Genomic DNA, 14,839 nt, shown 5'->3' with positions numbered 1-14,839 from the left:
TTCGTTTACTCAGCTAACCAGTCCACAAAAGCATCTCATCTCTTTGCAGAAAAGGGAGACAGGTTTCATATCTCATGGGGCAAACTTCCCAGTTGGGGGGGATGTACTGTTGCTCACAGCTCTGGATTTGGCTAGGTCTTAGTGGAATCAAGAGTCCAAACTGGATTTATTTGGGGAAGCCCCTCTTGTTTTTTCTGCTCCAGGCCAATAGAGGAGGGGAGGGAATAGATTTCCTGCAGGTGGACAGAGTAGTTAAGAAAGCGGGCTGGCCTTGGACCTGTTGGGAAGCTGGAGGTCTGTGGGTGTTCCTCTCAGGCCCAGGGTTTCAGGCCTAATAGGTGGCCTTGTATTTGCAAAGGTATGGCAAGGTAGTCGTACAGGAACGCTGGATCCATTTCTGGGAACCTGCAGGGCAGAAGGTTGAGAGAGAATGTTAGGGAGTGTCCAGAAATTGGGAGAGAATGTAGATTTCCTTTTGAGTAAATAAAGTATTTCCTTCCCTGTTTTGGAGAGGGAGACAATTACGAGGAAAAGCAACGAAGAGATTTGATAAATACGTAAGCAGAAGTCTTTTGAACAAGCCATTCTGCTTTTGCCAGTAGGGTATGTGTGTGTGTGTGTGTCATGCAGAACCCTTGGTTTGTGAGATCTTTGTGATGTTTGAGATGTTTTCTAGCATTCCCCATGCCTGCATGAATGAAACTTCACTGAAGCCACCTATCAAAAAGCTGAATTCTGCATTTAAATTAAGTTCCAACTTTTTCCATGGGGCAGAGTTCCCTGTGCCCTATTCTGGGCCAAAGAACCACTCTAGACTTTGCCCACTGACCCCAGTGGAGGTAACATTCAAAAACAAAAATGCAGCCCAGGTGATACAAAGTGCCAAGTATAAAGAGGAAACTAGTGGGGTTCTCTCTCTGGAGCCCCATCTCTTCCTGTCCTCATTTTCGTTGCCAAGCCCTTTCTGCACAGGGCTTCGCAACGAAACTCTGTCCTTTTCATTTTTTGCCAGTTTCCCATTTTCCCATTCTTGAGTTCTATATTTCCACATCAGTTTGTGATTCTTGGTGGGTTTGATTATTTAGCTCCTCCTGAACATTCATCAGCATTTTAAGGCCACATGACCCAGAAGCTGTACGCCGGCTCCCTCGGCCAGTAAAGCGAGAAGAGTGCCGCAACCCCAGAGTCATTCACAACTGGACTTAACTGTCAGGGGTCCTTTACCTTTACCTTTACCCAAATATATGTGTTTTTGCACACACTTGGTTGGAGAACTGCACTGCAACATTCAGAGTGTCTAAGGATGGCTTTGTTTTAGTTCCCCTCAATTCCTTGAACGGAATGAGGATTCCTCCTCCTTCCCCAGTCTCTCCTCCTGCATACCTGAATAAGAAAGAGAGACACATTCACTTGAAGAGATTGAGTTGCTGATGCTCCGGCCGTCCCAGAGGGGTTGAGAGAAGACAGATCCATCGCTCCATTCCCAGATCATATTCTGGAGAGAGAGAAGGAGAAAGGAAGGTCTTGTGATAAAAGGGGAATGCAAGCCCATTGCTCCCCACATCCCCAGAGAGGACACAGCTAGGGAATCAGCGCAACTGACAAGGCCAAGGGGTTGGTTTGAGTCTGCAGCGGCTGGAGCCATAAAGATGAAAGGGGACTGACAATTTGTACAGTGGTGGGGAGATGTCACAGAATCTGTGACTTTATAGATAGTGCAATGAGAGTTGGGAAGGAGGAAAGACAATGAGGATCCAGAGCTGGAGTTTCAGAACCTCCCACAGAGCCACTCCGAGAAATAGTCCCATCTCCAAATGAGGACTTCAAGGTTTGACGTTTGGGGAAGGAAGTGGTTTCAGAGGTAAGTGAGAGCCGGTGAGCTACATCTGAAGGACCTCAAGGGAGCTGAGGAGCTCGTACAGTCAGCTTCTTCAGAGAGTCCTAAAGGCACCTACCGAGGTACCACGGTCAGCTACCAGGCCAATCCAGACGTTGCTGGAGCCATATTGTCGCAGGTAACTGTAAACCACATTTGCTTCCCTTGCAGAAAGAATGGAGGCCAGCTGGGACCCATGTCTCCTCTGGCAGCTGACCTGCAGGGAGAAGAAAGGAGGAAACCAGTGAGATGCTGCCCAGAGCCAGGATTCCCAAGGAGTCGGCCCTTGCTCCCCTCTCTCTCTCTCTCTCTCTCTCTCTCTCTCTCTCTCTCTCTCTCTCTTTTCCACAACTCCTTTTTTATTATTGCAAAGTAAATACATCAATACCAAACCATGCATAAGGAACAATATAAAGGGGGGGGGGGGATAAAGAAGAAAAAGGGGAGAAATGCAAAGAAAAGTAGACAGTAAAAGAATAAAAAAGTATAATATTTCAATACAATAAACACTATTTTACAAAATAATAGTAGTAATAGACTTCCATCACTCTCACAACATTTCCTTTTACATTTAATATTTTATCTGTATTTCAGTATTATTTTAATCATAATATATAGATATGCATATATGTATGTTTCCCCTTTTACATTCATGAGGTCATTCTAGGTAAAGGTAAAGGTAAAGGTACCCCTGCCCGTATGGGCCAGTCTTGCCAGACTCTGGGGTTGTGCGCCCATCTCACTCAAGAGGCCGGGGGCCAGCGCTGTCCGGAGACACTTCCGGGTCACGTGGCCAGCGTGACATCGCTGCTCTGGCCAGAGCCAGAGCCGCACACGGAAACGCCGTTTACCTTCCCGCTAGTAAGCGGTCCCTATTTATCTACTTGCACCCAGGGGTGCTTTCGAACTGCTAGGTTGGCAGGCGCTGGGACCGAACGACGGGAGCGCACCCCGCCGCAGGGATTCGAACCGCCGACCATTCGATCGGCAAGCCCTAGGCGCTGAGGCTTTTACCCACAGCGCCACCTGCGTCCCTGAGGTCATTCTAGGCACAGCCAAATTTTTACATTAGAACCTTGTCTTTCTAAATAATCATTCAAGCGCTTCCATTCCTTCTTGACTGTAATCCCTGGGTTTAGTCTTATTATGTCCGTCAATTTGGCCAGTTCCAAATATTCACGTAATTTACATAACCATTCCTCTTTGGTCGGGACCTGGTTCCTCTTCCAGTACTTAGCCACCAGGACTCTCGCCACAGGAAGAATTTAGTATTTTCTCTAGAAATATCACTATTCAATATTCCCCAAAGGTATATTTCTGGTCTTTTGCTATGTGAAGTTCTTAGTAACTTTCTTATTTCTTCTCATTCCCCCTGGGGAAACTTACCTCGGCATCATCCCACGAGAGGCTGGAGCTAAAATACTCGTAGCAGTATTGTCTGTAGAAGACGGCTCCTGCAGGGCAGTGAGCGCGAGCGCTCTGGGTGCGATTGGCGGCACCTGTGAGGAATTGGATTGAGAATGGAATAGATGCCCCAGACCACCAACCCTTTCCTTCACAGATGGAGCCCCTCAAGGAAGCCCTGGCATTAGGAATCGGGAGGTTCCTTCTAGCTCTTTCCAAACTAAACTTTTCCCCTTGACCTGCCGCCTGCTCACACCCCTCAATATGGGAGCCCAGACGCTATTGCCAAAATGGTAGCAGCACAGTGTTGTCTATGCAGCTCCAGCAGGGGCTTTTCCACATCTGATCTGTGATATAATAATAATAGTAGTAGTAGTAATAATAATAATAATAATAATTTATTATTTATACCCCACCCATCTGCCTGGGTCCCCCCAGCCACTCTGGGCGGCTTCCAACTAAAATACAATAACCTATTAAAAAGTAAAAGCTTCCCTAAACAGGGCTGCCTTCAGATGTCTTCTAAAAGTTTGGTAGTTATTTTTCTCTTTAACATCTGGTGGGAGGGCGTTCCGCAGGGTGGGCACCACCACTGAGAAGGCCCTCTGCCTAGTTCCCTGTAACTTGGCTTCTCGCAGTGAGGGAACCACCAGAAGGCCCTTGGAGCTGGACCTCAGTGTCCGGGCTCAATGATGGGAGTGGAGACGTTCCTTCAGGTATACTGGACCGAGGCTGCTTAGGGCTTTCAAGGTCAGCACCAACACTTCTTCCCCTTCTACTAATGCTCACCTTCTGCCAAAGGGTTCAGGATCAGGCAGCCCAACAGGCAGAGTCCAAGGTAGACCACTTGCCCCATCTTCTGGTTCTCCTGGGAAAAGAAAGTGTCAGCAACATTCACCCCAGCTAAGGGCATGGCATTTCCAGAAATGATGGGTCCATTGTGTGGCGCAGGGTGTTTGTGTATATTTTGGGCTTTGAGCTTGTGATCATTCAAAATTCAAAAAACAGGCAATGCTTATCTGCTTTGACAACATCAAATACTGCTGCAGCATAGCAGCCAGCTTCAGTATTTTCCAAGTCATACGAAAAGCGAAGTTAGTTGTGTTGCAGTTTGTAAGAAAAATATCCAGATGCTTTTGGGAGCAATACCATTTTGAACACCAGGACCCTAAACTGGAAGAAGAGGCTTTTACACCCCCCTGAATATGGTACTTTATTCCACGAGAGAAAATCTACTGGGAAAAGTCACCCAGTTTGGTTTCTGCTTCTGGAACACCCAAAATTAATTCCCGCCTTTGCTAATATACGGACTGCCTCTTTCCTCCCCTTTCTGCCTCTCTTTTCTACCTTTCAGGTGACAGAGAGAGACCTGGGGAACAATAACCACTTCTTGTGTTTCCAGAGAAGGGGGAGCAGCCACAGTTATGCATCTTTCTCCCCAGTGGAACAGCCCAAAATAGTCAGCTTACCCTGTGCCTTGGCTCTGCACTGAGGTTATAGGGCTCAGTGTGGGATCACACAATTGGGCACCTGGGGTGGCGCACATGCCCTGTGCCCAGGGGCGGGGCCAGCGGCCCATGGGACTGGGCGAGCTGGGGCAGGATGCTCCATGGGGCCTCCGAGGAATCTGTCGGACTTGCGTTCGGCTGAATTATTCCTCCGCTCGAGCCCTCCTATGTTGATTAACGACCTGAGCCTTTGATGAGGCTCCAGGTACGTTCCCCCATTACACATACAGTAGCATGCGGAAGGACAAGAAATATGAGCTACATGCTAAGAGTTGTATTTTCTAACTACGCAGACAGAAAAGAATAATACATCCTCTCTCTGTGAGAGCAGAGAGGCAACTGGGACAAAGGAACAGGAAACCTGTAATATAAACATCCATCTCCCGTGAGACTTCCAACAGCCTGGAGTCTCTGGAATGTAAACAGAGTCTTGTGACTCCAAGCACTGCACAGTGGCAATAAATAGAAAACTATCAGAATCTGCCTGCCTCCTCCCATTCAGCAGCCTTACAGCTGAGGGGGAGGCAGCTGGCGGACCGTTTGGGGCAGCACGGAGCCCGTGGATGCCCAAGCCACCATGTCACTCCCAGGAGAGATGCGTGGCTCAGGCGCGTTGAAAGCCCTCCGGTGAGAGCCGCATGCCATTTTGTCATCCCCCTCAGTGGTGACATCCGGGGCGGAATGCTCCCACCGCCCCCCTTCCTCCTCCCCTGCTTGCAGGGATTCAGTCTTTGTGTTTCAACCTTTTTTTTGCCACCCCAAGCCCTGCCCAGTGATGCCGGAGAACTCTGCCCAATACAGAAAAGGAATCAGAAATTGCTGCTGCTCCTGAGATGGTCTGTGGTCAGCAACAGCAACCAGTAAGCAAATGTGATTGATATTAGTTCACATCACAGTAATTTTTTTTAAGCTCACAAACGATATGAAACAATGTTTGTGAGGTTTTCCTTTTTTCCTTTTACATTGTTTTGATGTTTCCTTCACATTGGTATGGATCTAAGTTGCATAAATAGTTACACAGTTGACGCTAAACAGCAGATGGTGAGAGGTACGACAAATACTGAGACGGAAGTGCAGCAAAATGGAAACAGGTCTGCAAGGAATGCAGGTTGTAATGGAAATCACTGCCATCTTACATTCTCAGTCCTGGCCCGTTCCTGCTGGCCCAGAAGGGGTGCCCATTCCCTTATTGGCTTCCTCTTCCTTCCAGTAAAATACATTCTAGGCCAGTGAAGAAAACATTTCTCCCCAGAGTCTGTGGCACTGCTGACCTGTTTTCATGAACCGTTTCTCTGCTAGGAAACGCAAGACTGTTTTGAGGGTTGCAAAGGCAAAGAGGTAGATGGGTCTCACCTGTGTCCTTCTCTCCTACTGTCTTGCTGTGGCTGATCTGGAGTCAAGGGCGATTCTTGCAGCCTGTGCAAGGTGCTGTCCACCCCATGGCATATATATAGGAAGAGGACAATGCAGAAAGGAGACAAAGGTGAAGCCAACAAACCCTACACAACTGACCACAAAGCAAACAGGGTTGGGTGATGAGCCATTGGGTGTCTTTTAATGAACCTGACAGATGATAAGTGAAGGTGTCAAGTGGTCATTAGCCCAGGGAGAAAGGGTGGGGTTCAATTCATTTATTTGATTTGATTGCATAGCCTTTTTTCTAATAACCCTTGGCAGCCCAACCACCACAGCCCAGGGATAATGAGATTCAAGACATCATTTCCTTGTTCCTTGTGTTGGAGGAACAACACAGTACTTTGTGCTGTTGCTGGCTTTGTGGTGGTTTTCTTCTTCTGCTTCGCTATTGAGACCTCTGACCAGATATTTGCACTGGGGCTCTGTCTATGTTCCCATGGCATAACCACACAAGACATGACATTTCTGGACGCCCAAGTTACGAGAAGTAGCAGGCAAGCAACAGAGGCAATAAATCAAAATTAATGAGCCGTGCCTTCAACAACACTTGCCTTTCCCTGCCGTGGGTCTTCCAACATTTGGTTTCATTGAATACCAGGCGTTCTAGTTTTAGGAGAGAGGCAGAAAAGCTGTTCTCTATCCACTTTCTCTTTACCATTCATAGTTTTATAAATTTTTATCCTGTTACCTCTTATCTGCCTTTTTTCCAAACTAGAAATTCTCACATGCACAACATTTATTATTTATTCTTTATACCCTGCCCATCTGGGGGTTGTATGAAAATACAATAAAACATCAGACATTAAAAACTTCCCTAAACAGGGCTGCCTTCAGATGTCTTCTAAAAGTCAGATAGTTGTCTATTTCTTTGACATCTGATGGGAGGGCGTTCCACAGGGCTGGCGCCACTACCGAGAAGGCCCTCTGCCTGGTTCCCTGTAATTTGGCTTCTCGCAGGGAGGGAACTGCCAGAAGGCCCTCACAGCTGGACCTTGGTGTCTGGGCTGAACAATGGGGGTGGAGACGCTTCTTCAGGTATACTGTGCCAAGTGGTTGTGGAACAACACCAGGCATGGACCTGGAGAATGTGGACCATTTGAATCTCTTCCAGTCGGGATTCAGGCCTCATCATGGGACTGAAACTGCCTTGGTCGCACTGGTCGATGATCTCCGGTGGGCTAGGGACAAAGATGAAAGCTGTTTCCTAGTTCTGCTGGATCTCTCAGTGGCCTTTGACACCATCAACCATGACACCCTTCTGGACTGTCTAGAGGAGCTGGGAGCTGGAGGCACTGTTATACAGTGGTTCCGCTCCTTCCTCCTGGACCATGTCCAGAAAGTGGTGTTGGGGGATGAGTGTTCAGACCCCTGGGCTATCACTTGTGGGGTGCCTCAGGGTTCCGTCCTCTCCCCCGTGCTTTTCAATATCTACATGAAGCCTCTGGGAGCGATAATCAGGGGGTTTGCGCTGGGTGTCCATCAGTATGCAGATGATACCCAGCTCTACCTCTCTTTCAAATCAGAAGCAGTGAAGGCGGTGAAGGTCCTGTGTGAGTGTCTGGAGGCGGTTGGAGGATAGATGGCAGCTAACAGATTGAGGCTGAATCACAACAAGACTGAAGTACTGTTTCTGGGGGGACAGGGGGCAGGAGTGTGGGGGTGACTCCCTGGTCCTGAATGGGGTAGCTGTGCCCCTAAAGGTCCAGGTGCCCCTGAAGGACCAGATCTGCAGCCTGGGAGTCCACCAGGGAAGTGATAGCATGGATGTTAAAATCCCCTAGGACAACCAAACTAGGTGTCTCCAGGAGCACATCCTCCATGACCTGAAGCAGCTTGGCCAGGAAATCCTTGGTGCAGCGGGGAGGTTGGTACACCAGAAGGCACCCTGTACTGCTTCTATTGCCCAACTTCCAGAACATGCACTCCGAAAACTGGGTCTTTCCAATAGGATGTATGGTATAAACTTGTTGTTGTTGTTGTTGTTTAGTCGTGCCCGACTCTTCGTGACCCCCTGGACCAGAGCACGCTAGGCACTCCTGTCTTCCACTGCCTCCCGCAGTTTGGTCAAACTCATGCTGGTAGCTTCACGAACACTATCCAACCATCTCGTCCTCTGTCGTCCCCTTCTCCTTGTGCCCTCCATCATTCCCAACATCAGGGTCTTTTCCAGGGAGTCTTCTCTTCTCATGAGGTGGCCAAAGTATTGGAGCCTCAGCTTCAGGATCTGTCCTTCCAGTGAGCACTCAGGGCTGATTTCCTTCAGAATGGATAGGTTTTATCTTCTTGCGGTCCATGGGACTCTGAAGAGTCTCCTCCAGCACCAGAATTCAAAAGCATCCATTCTTTGGCGATCAGCCTTCTTAATGGTCCAGCTCTCACTTCCATACATCACTACTGGGAAAACCATAGCTTTAACTATAAACTAGTGACTTCCTTAAAATCTCTGCAACCCCCCTTCCCCGCCCATATGACCTGGGCTGGTGTGCGTATGAGAAACCTGGTGGACTAGTAGCAGCAAGGACAGGCCCATCTGCTTCATCCAACCAAGTTTCCATCACACATGTCATAAGGGAGTCTTTCGATCATTTTGTAGATAAAATGCACAGCACAATCTCATTTCTCAATCACCTAAGTATTGGTCATTTTTATAGGTTTTTTTATAGAAGCTACATTGGAGAATGCAAAAGGGGATTGGGAAGGAATGATGGTACTTCCTGTATGCCATTTGACTGTTCACAATATTTATGAATTCATTTTATCATCCTGTTGTATTAGCATTCCACACAGCCACCTCCATAGAAACGTGTTTTAAGCCATGTACCTGAACTAATAATCTTCATTAGCATCTGGTATCTGCACAAGTTAATTCCTAGCATTAGCTGAAAATACATACTTTGTCATAAAGTTAACCACAAGTCTGGGCATGGAATGTTTCCCCATTTTAAGGGTCAGCACTTAATTTTTTTACGAAGATTGAAAAAGTCATGATTGTCTTTCAAAAGTGGCAGTGCTACAAGAATGTGATCCTGGAGCACATCATTTTGATCATAAATATCTGAGCTTTTTCCAACTCTACAATGTCCTTTTTCAGGCATAGTCACGTGAAGACCATGCCAAGCATCTGGGAGGATTGGCAGAGTACCAAGAATGTGACCAGGAGATTAGGACTTGCCACCAAGCCTGCGGGGGAAGCCCTGGTGAGTTTGGGGACTGCCACTTCCTCCTTCCTCCTCCAATTCTGCATGTTGGTTCTTTGAATCCTCTATTCAGATTCGAAAGCTGGCAGGTGTCCAAGGAGTGCCCAGGTCTCTTTTTACTGCAGCCTGAGTTTTGCATTGCTTATTCCTAATCATAGCATTGCACACCTATTTGCACAGCACTCATGTAAGGTATTTCGCCTATTTTCATTGTAGAAAGTTTTACCCATCCTTAAAGAAACTGAGGTGTGTTGCACATGTGTTCTGCTTGCAGATTTGCCATAACGGGCATCTGGTTGGCCATTGTGAAGAACAGATTGCTGGACCAGATGGGCCCCCTTTGGCCTGATCCAGCAGTCAGGCTCTTCATAGGTGACCTGGGGGACCTGGAAATGGCTTCAACTTTACCTTCCCTGCCCCTACAGGCAGGGCACTCACCTTCCACTCACGTGACATTAATGCTGTCAGGTGAACCAGTTTTGTATAGCACTGTGCATGAAACAGAAGCCCTAAGGTGCTGGGAATCCAAAGTAGTAGAAAGTTGCCCCCAGTTCCAGTCGCCTCACAGAGGCAGCTTAAGGTTCAAAAATGTTTACTGCTACAGAAGATAAGGCTTCAGTAATACAGTTCCAGACGTTGATCTATACATACAGCATTGCAGATACAGATACAGTGAGGCGAAAAACGTATTTGATCCCTGCTAAATTTGCCCATTTGCCCTCTGGTAGGTTTTTTTTTGGGGGGGGGTTCCTGTTGCTATTCTTTCTCTCACAGCTACAGTAAACCTACCATTAAAATTATGGACTGGTCGTTTCTTTGTCAGAGGGCAAACAGGCAAATTTAGCAGGGGATCAAATACTTTTCCCCCTCACTGTGTATACATGTAGAAAGCATTTCTGTTGCTCCAGTAATCCAAGACATAACCCAGACTCTGACTCACAGATGGATTCACTGACTGACAAATGAGCAGGTTTGCCCTAATCATTTATAGAGCAACTGGCTTGGCTGATCTTGAACCAGTTGGCTTATATCAGGTGATTTGTGCCCAGGAAAGAGATTATCCCCTTCCTCTGTGTCCAGTTCCTCCAAAATACTACTACTACTACTACTACTACTACTACTACTAATTTATTTATTATTTATACCCCACCCATCCGGCTGGGCCTCCCCAGCCACTCTGGGCGGCTTCCAACAAAACACTAAAATACAAAGGTATAGAGCGCATTGCAGTAGTCCACACGAGAGAGCATGCACCACTCTGGTGAGACACTCCGTGGGCAGATAGGGTCTCAGCCTACGTACCAGATGGAGCTGGTAAACAGCTGCCCTGGACACAGATTTGACCTGTGCCTCCATGGACAGCTGTGAGTCCAAAATGACTCCCAGACTGCGCACCTGGTCCTTCAGGGGCACAGTTACCCCATTCAGGACCAGGGAGTCCTCCACACCCGCCCACCTCCTGTCCCCCATGTCACCGGAAATCACCCCCCCCTTCATCTACACGTGTACCACACAAGCACCACACACACATACACGCTTCTCCCCTCCCTGACCCGAGAGATGTCCCTTTAGAGGGTCATCTCCTAAAAGCCTTCCGTAAATAAGGAAGCGCTAGACTGACAACCGTTCGCCATAAGCGCTCCGCTTATGGCCCCATTTTACTGTGAGTAGACCGGGTGCCTGAACTCTAGGTCAAACAGCAGCCGCCTCAGCCAATCATCGTTGCCGAACAGCGCCCCTGGTGGCGGCCGCGCTGGTACTGCAGCCAGCATTCGCTGCGTCCCTGTTTGACAGCTCACTAATACAACGTTTCCGAGTTCAGTCAACCATGACTGATCCAATCAAGACCTTGTTACATTGTTTCCTGAACTTGGAACTGGTTTGAACTTCAAAGTCTTTCGCCGTTTTATATTCACCAAAAATCAGCCGTATGTCGGATTTTCATCGGACCACTTTTATTCCACTGCACGTTACAAGGACTATCAAAGGGGGGTGACTTGGGACGGAGTGGCCATAATCCCTTGACCGAGCAGTCACGTACTTTCCCTGCTGACAAGATAACCTTGATAGCCCTCGCGATGAACTCAGACACAGGGCCATCAGGGATACAATAACTTGCATATCTTAGTGTATTCCACGCGGACTCTCACAAAGGACACTGACCGAATTCCCCTCAGGGGGCAGGAAACTTCGCCCTTCTCCTTTGTTTTTCAGAGTGACTCATGTGGGGAGGGGAGAGGAAGCTCTGGCCAGGTGTCAGGACACTCGGATTACCTGTGAAGCCCCTCCTCGACTCCTCCTAATTCTAATGTAATCATGATGTAAATATGATGTAATTCTGGGGGTGTAGTTTGGGGGATTAGCAACTAATAAAAGTTAGGGTCATCTTTTGTTCGGGGCTTCCATCTTGCTTCACCTCGTGGACGGTGGGAGCCCTGTCGCGACAGTCTTTTCCTTAATAAAGACCGAGCCTACTGGCTGCTGTTTTGCTCTGAATTGCCCTGGTCGGTGTCTTCATTTGTCCAAGAGAGCCCTCGGATTCTCCCGTAACAGTTTTTGGCGACCGTGCTCAGGGACACTTGGTTCTCCTGCAGAGGTGAGAGGGGAGATAGAGGGGATCGGGCGCCACTGGGCAACCTTAGCCCAGGGATCCTTTTTCCTCTCCCTGCCTCCTCTTTGCGGGCGGTAATCAACCGTCACCAGAAGCCCGACCAGAGAGAGCAAAGGCGAGGTAAAAGCCGGCTAAAAGAAAAGGATCCCGGGATCTGCGGGGGACATCTTCGAACGTGAGTATGGTTTGAAGTAAAACACATTGGGAGGGGGGTGGAGAAGCAGTGTCCCCACGACAGCCAGACTTTCCTTCTTTCAATTCTGGCGTAACCCCTCGGAGTCGGCCGGGTACGCTCTAACTTTGTCCTTTTCTAACCCGATTCTCCCCTTCGGAAAGTGGCCAGGAGATCGTGGAACTTTACTGTCTGGCGCTTACCTCTCGGAGTCGTCTGGGTACGCCAAAACCTTTCTCTTTCTCTCCCCTCAATTTCTTACGCGGAGTGTGTCCGGGGAAATTGTGGTACCTTTAACTGTTTTCCGGCACTTACCTCTCGGAGTCGTCTGGGTACGCCAAAACCTTTCTCTTTCTCTCCCCTCAATTTCTTACGCGGAGTGTGTCCGGGGAAATTGTGGTACCCTTTCTGTTTTCCGGCGCTTACCCCTCGGAGTCGTCCGGGTACGCCTTAATCTACCTATCCTTTTCTCCCCCGTTTTCCGTCTTGGAATTGAGTCCGGGAAAGCGTGGCTCTTAGTTATTTCTCTGACGTCCCTCCCTCGGAGTCGTCCGGAGGCGCCCTTCAAAGAAAAATTTTTTTTCTCCCTATCCTTTTCTCCCCCGTTTTCCGTCTTGGAATTGAGTCCGGGAAAGCGCGGCTCTTTACTGTCCTTTTCTCTGACGTTCCCCTCTCGGAGTCGTCCAGGGGCGTCCATCCAAGCCTTTCTCTCCCTCTCTCCTGTCTCATCTATAATGCAAACGAAGCCGCCCCTCCTGCCTGGCGACCTTTGTTAGGGATGACCCGGGTATGTGAGAACGCAAGGTCGTTTGTTTCCTTTCCAAACTATCATTTTCTCGGACCTTGATCTGGCATTGCACTGCGCAAGCGTCCAGTAAAGGTTCCGAATTTAGTCTCAAAGACTAGGCAGGAGGCTGTCGTGGAGGGTAGAAGGGGTGGCTCATGAATTGGGGCCCCACACTAGGACCAGTTGTAAGCAGTACTGCAGTAGAAACTTTAGGAGTTGTGTCGTGTGTATCGGGTAGAGAGAGAGACCCGTGAGTTCAAGGCTGATGTTTTTGAAGTATAGATGATAAGTTAGTTACAGTTAATGGTAGAGAGGATTAAATTCAATAGAAATAAGCTGAGGTACCTAAATTACTGAAAGAATACTATTTTTTTCTCTATTTCCCCTTTTCGTGCGTGCGTGTGTGTGTGTCCCCTTGTCTGTCTATTTTCCCTCTGTAGTATACATCGCTAGCGAACCCCATTTCCATAGAACAGAGTAATGGGAGCCAACGTTTCTCAACACTCTGATTGGACTCCTCCTAGCGACAAGGCTTCTATGAAGCCTTTTCGCTCCGAAAAGGACTCCGATACCCCTCTGCAATTTGTCCTCCACAACTGGAAGGAACTGAGAGGGAGAAAGGGACTCTCAAAATCCAAACTGAGGGATCTCTGTAACATCTCGTGGGTCGCTTTTACCCACCACCTGGAACCATCCTCTCAATGGCCGCCTCATGGTTCCTTTAATCTCATAAGAATGCAAGCACTTAAGTCTTATTTGGCTGATGAGAAACCCCAACAATTATATTACCTAAATGTCTTCATCGAAGCCCGCGAATTATTTCAACGGCAGCAAGCTCAAATTGCCCGTCAGATGGCGGTACTGAAACCAACCAGACCCCCTCCATATGACGAGATTAGAGCCCAGGAGGAACAATTGGATAGGACCCTCGTCCCTTTCTACTACCCTGAACCTCGAACTTCCCGATTGCCAGGACCCGGGGCAGGAGACAGGACAGGATCCGGTGGAGGGGGCGCGGGACCGAGGGGAAACGCAACAGATCCAACTGCCGTTACCCCTTCCCAAGGTGCGGGACTAGGACAACGCGTAGCGGACCCACCCACTGTTGCCCCTTCTCAAAATATACCAAGTGTTTCACCACCTAACCTCCTCTCAAGTACTCCCACCTCGGGAGAAGACCAAGTAGGCTTGGATCTTGGACCCCTCCTCAACGGGCAACTTTTAAACGGAGAAAGAGAGGGACCCGTTTCCAGCAGAACTAGAAACAGGGATAATCTGCAGAATGGAGAAATAGAAGGTGCTTTTCCTCTGCGAGCATTACCTATACCCCCAGCCAGAGCAGGAGACCCACCACGCATGGTCTTTACTCATCAGCCCTTCCTTACCTCGGACTTGATGAATTGGTCCGACAAGATGCCCTCCTTAAGAGACGACCCCGACAAATGCCACTGCCAGGTGGCCACCATTTTCTCTACTCACAATCCTACTTGGGCAGATGTTCATATGTTGCTTGGGGCCCTTTTTAACGAAGCAGAGAAGAGGGAGATATTGGCAAAAGCGGGGGAGGCTCTAACACGAGAAGGCTATCAACCAAATCGCCCCGCCTCGATGACCCCACTGACTGCCCAGACGATACTTAATGACCCAGACTGGGACTACAACACCGACGATGGCATATGGGGTCTAAAAATTTTCAAAAAGGCCATCTTAGATGGAATAAAAGCTGCTGGTCAGCGAACTGTAAACTGGACAAAAGTCCAAGCCGTCCTTCAAGGGCCAGAAGAACACCCATCCGACTATTACACCCGTCTAGTCTCTGCTATCAAAACCTGGGGTGGGATAGACCCGGAAAGTCCCCAGCACGAAGT

At 48.5% G+C, this 14,839-nt stretch overlaps 1 protein-coding gene across 1 annotated transcript; it reads right to left on the bottom strand.

Annotated features, from left to right (window-relative positions):
• Positions 1-4,222, bottom strand: LOC310825785 (lithostathine-like). The gene is made up of 5 exons (XM_083699584.1): positions 4,070-4,222; positions 3,263-3,375; positions 1,956-2,093; positions 1,384-1,495; positions 1-405 (listed from the first exon to the last, which is right to left on the bottom strand). The coding sequence occupies exons 1-5, from the start codon at positions 4,191-4,193 to the stop codon at positions 332-334; spliced, it is 561 nt and encodes a 186-aa protein (XP_083555710.1). The 5' UTR covers positions 4,194-4,222; the 3' UTR covers positions 1-331.
• Between the last annotated feature and the right edge of the window lie 10,617 nt (positions 4,223-14,839).

This window comes from Podarcis gaigeae (assembly GCF_964106915.1).
Source record: "Podarcis gaigeae genome assembly, chromosome: 10".
NCBI classification, from domain to species: Eukaryota; Metazoa; Chordata; class Lepidosauria; order Squamata; family Lacertidae; genus Podarcis; species Podarcis gaigeae.
This window is presented reverse-complemented; position numbering and strand designations above follow the sequence as displayed.

Bases quoted from the DNA above. Each gene is read 5' to 3' on its own strand.
- LOC310825785 (XM_083699584.1), bottom strand. From the start codon at position 4,193: ATGCCCTTAGCTGGGGTGAATGTTGCTGACACTTTCTTTTCCCAGGAG. The intron at 3,376-4,069 runs GTGAGCATTAGT...AATTCCTCACAG, and splicing joins CCTGAACCCTTTGGCAGAAG to GTGCCGCCAATCGCACCCAG. The intron at 406-1,383 runs GTATGCAGGAGG...TCTGCCCTGCAG, and splicing joins TGTCTCTCTTTCTTATTCAG to GTTCCCAGAAATGGATCCAG.